Source organism: Hoplias malabaricus, chromosome 2 (genome assembly GCF_029633855.1).
Source record: "Hoplias malabaricus isolate fHopMal1 chromosome 2, fHopMal1.hap1, whole genome shotgun sequence".
Classification (NCBI taxonomy): Eukaryota; Metazoa; Chordata; class Actinopteri; order Characiformes; family Erythrinidae; genus Hoplias; species Hoplias malabaricus.
In genome coordinates, this window is record NC_089801.1 from 37,058,921 (window position 1) to 37,060,349 (window position 1,429).

Below are 1,429 nucleotides of genomic sequence, written 5' to 3' on the forward strand. Positions count from 1 at the left end.
ATTAACCAGGGAGATAGATTAAAAGTGTGTATTAAGAAATAAAGATCAGATTTCTACATAATTCCAACATTCTTCTGAGTTTCATTTGCATTAGATTTCCCAAAACCAGGAAGAAAAAGTTAAACTGACAGAGGACTGATAGAGGCTGGTAATGAAAGACAGACAATATATAAGTAATATATAAGTCAGGTAAAAAGTGCTTTATTATGAGCTGATATTGAGTACAGAAGAGGAGAAGGATGTGGTGATTAATATTTTAATATATCTAATTTAGGGGCCTGGAGGTTGTGGGTTCGATTCCTGCTCCGGGTGACTGTCTGTGAGGAGTTGGTGTGTTCTCCCCGTGTCCACGTGGGTCCAGCTTCAGCCCAGCCACTGCAGAGTTTTAATTAGCATTAGTTTTTTAATCACCAGTAGGTCTTCATCATAATGCACTGGCCACTCTCTGTCACAAGCCACTGTGATGTATCGGGTGCTAGGTTTACCACCATATTCACAATGGGGACGTCTTTGTCCTTTTTTCAAACGGCAAGTTACCACTGGAAAAGGTTGTGTGCTGTCAACAAGGTTTCCACCTCTGGGTTTTCCTGCATCTTGGCAAATGGTTCGGACGATGTGTGGAGGGGCCAGTATGAAAGTGTTGAGTTTTTTGCAGTTGTTGGTGTCTCCCATTCCGACATCACTTTGGTACACGGCTTTGCATTTATGGCACTGTACACATGCTGTTTTAGAAAGTATTTAAAGTGACTCCACTTCTGGAGGTGTACGTTGAGCATATGACGTGGCAGTCAGTGCCAGCAGCAAAACTCCCGCCAACAGATGGACCTGCATAATTGAAAGAATAGGAGGAATATCTGCGGAGGGAAAAATAAATACAGCAGGACACAGATCAAAAAGAGTGACATCCCTTGTAAAAAACAAGAGTGTACTTAAACTGTATTATTTTGGAACTACTAATTTGTAATAAATCATTACTAATATGTCATTTAAATTAAATTAAGTTACACTTAATATATAATGAGTGTAACTAGTCATGTTATTTCTGCAACTCTGTAAGTAAACTTTAAATATATTTATATGCTTAGTATTGTATTAGTCAAATTCTTATCATTTAAAAATATTTTGGGTCATGTGGGTGCGAGTGATTTAATTGTGATACCCAAGGGCGTAGGATTGAAAGTCCTCCCCATACCCACAATATTAGATAGCTATAAGCTGATTCATATGCTGATAAGTCAGTAACATATTGTATCATATGGAACAACATTTGATTGACATTAGCATTAGAAAGTGAGGCATACTATGGAACTTTAGATACTACATTACAGAAAGCACTGGGTGGTATATACACTGCTAAAAAAATAAAGTGAACACTAAAATAACACATCCTAGATCTCAATGAATGAAATATTCCAGCTGAAAATCTTTA

The 1,429-nt window shown here is 37.4% G+C and overlaps 1 protein-coding gene across 1 annotated transcript; it reads right to left on the minus strand.

Moving 5' to 3' along the window:
* Positions 1–249: 249 nt before the first annotated feature.
* LOC136673648 (ribonuclease-like 3) lies at positions 250–831 on the minus strand. The gene is given in 3 exon segments (XM_066649246.1): positions 250–680; positions 683–750; positions 752–831. Coding segments are annotated over 3 exon segments (465 nt in total). The 3' UTR covers positions 250–363.
* Positions 832–1,429: the final 598 nt, after the last annotated feature.